Source organism: Chaetura pelagica, unplaced genomic scaffold (genome assembly GCF_000747805.2).
Source record: "Chaetura pelagica isolate M959 unplaced genomic scaffold, ChaPel_1.0 scaffold12, whole genome shotgun sequence".
Taxonomy (NCBI): domain Eukaryota; kingdom Metazoa; phylum Chordata; class Aves; order Apodiformes; family Apodidae; genus Chaetura; species Chaetura pelagica.
This window is the reverse complement of record NW_009952801.1, coordinates 233158-235721: the sequence shown is the minus strand read 5'-3', so window position 1 is coordinate 235721 and position 2564 is coordinate 233158. Positions and strand designations below refer to the sequence as shown.

At 36.3% G+C, this 2564-nt stretch overlaps 1 protein-coding gene across 1 annotated transcript in view; it reads right to left on the bottom strand.

Annotated features, from left to right (window-relative positions):
- Nucleotides 1-977: 977 nt before the first annotated feature.
- Nucleotides 978-2564, bottom strand: part of LOC104386365 (probable acyl-CoA dehydrogenase 6) — a 62210-nt gene continuing 60623 nt past the window's right edge. The window contains exon 9 of the mRNA XM_009994966.1: nucleotides 978-1131. Coding sequence (XP_009993268.1) covers nucleotides 1041-1131 — 91 coding nt within the window. The 3' untranslated portion in view covers nucleotides 978-1040. The remainder of the gene's footprint in view (nucleotides 1132-2564) is intronic.

Here is a 2564-nt window from a genome sequence, read left to right as displayed (position 1 = left end):
GAAAAACAACAGTATCAATAATGGTACTTTTACAAAGTTGCAGTTAATAGCAGCTATGTAAGAATACTGCCATTATGTTTATTCTTTTTTTTCAAAATATTTTGTAAATAATTTTTACAAAGTGTTTATATATTGTGTTTCTGAGTTTAATGTAACTTAAGAGTATCTAGCAAACATATAGATTATTTCCAGGTGGAAGGAAATGCCGTATTTCAACTATCAGACTGTTGACATTATAGTAGTATCATGGGGATTCCTTCGAAAATACTTAATCAACACATCCATTTGATTACAAGGACAATTTCACTTAAGCTTTTTTTTTTTTTTTGCAATAATATGGACTGACTTGTCGGGCTTAAGTATTTATTTTAGGAAGTTTACACACAATTTTCTTGTTAACGTTTATTCTAAATATTTTTCTTTAATAATTACACACAAAACATGGCAACTTACTGCTGAATGTCAGGCCTCCAAAAGCTTCAGATACAATTAGTCATTTCTTTTCAGAATTCCACAGATAAAAATCAACCCTCACTCCCACCACCAGACCCATGACAGAGCAGCACAAGTCAATGTAAACATAGCAAAGATGACACAACTCATTTTTATTATTTGCTAAAAGTGAAAGATAGAGAAGATGCTTGTAATTGAGTGCAAAATAACTGTTCCAGTATTTTTATATGGCAGGGAATAATTTGTGCTTTAATTGTTGATCTTGAAAGCAAAGCTACACTGCAATTAGATTAGGCTACTAGTGAAATCATAGCTCTATCGATATGGAAGTTAGTTATGTTTCTTAATTGTTGATTAAAGATGACAGCTTTTTTTGGGTGCTTAGTGTGGATCACTAGACCCCCTCCAAAGCAGTAAGTCTTGCAGGAGACCACAGCTTCTTACCGACAAATTTTATACTGGAGAACATGTAGAATGAAAACAGTAAAAGACCTTGATGAGCATTTTTCAGGTACTTGCTGTTACCTTCAGTGTGCAATACAAGCCATGCCCTTGCTTACTTTATTTCAAGGAAAACTGGAGATACGTCACTTTTTTGGAAGTGTTTCCATGTATTTGCATATGATGGAAAGCATCGTTTCATCCGTACCACCTCCTATTGACATTAATCTAAAGTCTCTGTAGAAATATAAAGAGTAGATTTAAACATTTGCATGCTGTACTAATGGAACAAGTACAGAACTGTACATACACATTGATTCTATGCATTTATTACAGAGCTGCATTTAGTACCTTGAAATGCCTTGTGCATAGAAGTATATACATGGTGTGGACAAATGTCAGCACTGTAAATACCAGCCTTTTGTGTACAGGGATGTTGCTAATTCAAAATCAAAAGGCTTAAGATACAATTTGCCATGTCAAATTTTCAAATTTTCAAATAACACTTTATTTTCATCTATAAAGAAATTAAAACCTTTCCTAGCACACAATTGCCCATGCTTAAGCCCAGCCAGACCTGCAGCTGGACTCCATAGAGACTTCTAGTTTAGATCTGGTCACTTTGGACTGGTATATAAAGCATCACAGCCTCTTGGCAGGGTTTGCTGCTGGACTGCCTTACATACTAACACCAACTTTCTGCAGAACACCTCCTCCACTGCCTCCTCTTGCTGAGATGGTCTGCAGTACTTCCCACAACATCCCTGCTTTTCCTTTGCCAAAGCTGTAGGTGCCTAAACCTGCGGATGAATTTTAGGAGGGCAGAGAGCTTTTGAAGGGCCAGCAGCAAAACGTGTTGCAGCCCTTGACTTAGTTTAACTGTGTGGTAAAATCTTTTAGTCAATCAGTATGTGAGGTACTGGAGAATTATACAGACAAGGTACATTTTCATTGAAGTTTTTAACCAACAAGCATCCTGGTCTCTAAAGACTTATGTGAGATGTGGCATAATCCATGTTAGTGTTATATAGTATTATAGCATAGCATTAAATAGTATTACAGTATAGTATTAGTATAACATAATATTACTTATCAGTAATATTAGCATATTACTTATTACACTAATATATACTAATATTACTTATTACTAATACTAGTTTAGTATTCTATAGTATATGAAGGTTCTCTGCTTTAAAAATGAATGGCTGCTCCAAGGTTATTTACTTTTGATATTTCTAACTGCAGTCGTTTAAAAGCTGCCATTAGTATCACTGAGTCATCCCCAACAGTATTGCCTAAGTTTCCTATGCTAGCCAGATAGCAGACTGCTGCAACCTTAAGCAGTTTTCTTCACAAATTTCTCATCTGGGGAGAAAAAAAACCCCACCAAATTAAACCATGAGATACTGGAGTTCTGCTAAACTACCTCTGTTTAAATTCAGTAGCCTGAAGATTCCCTGTCTTCCTATGGGTCTTGTTGATGGCAGCAGAACTGAAACAGCAGTAGGTGACTTGTTCTTCATGCTGCAGTGCTGCCTGCTTTTCAAGCTGCAGAAAGCCTCTGCTAATGCTCAGCATCCTGCGTCTTCACAGCACTGTAGCTACAGTAAGTAATCAATCCTCAGACCTCCTCTGTGATGCTGATAAAAGCCCTCCATTTGCAGCAGGAA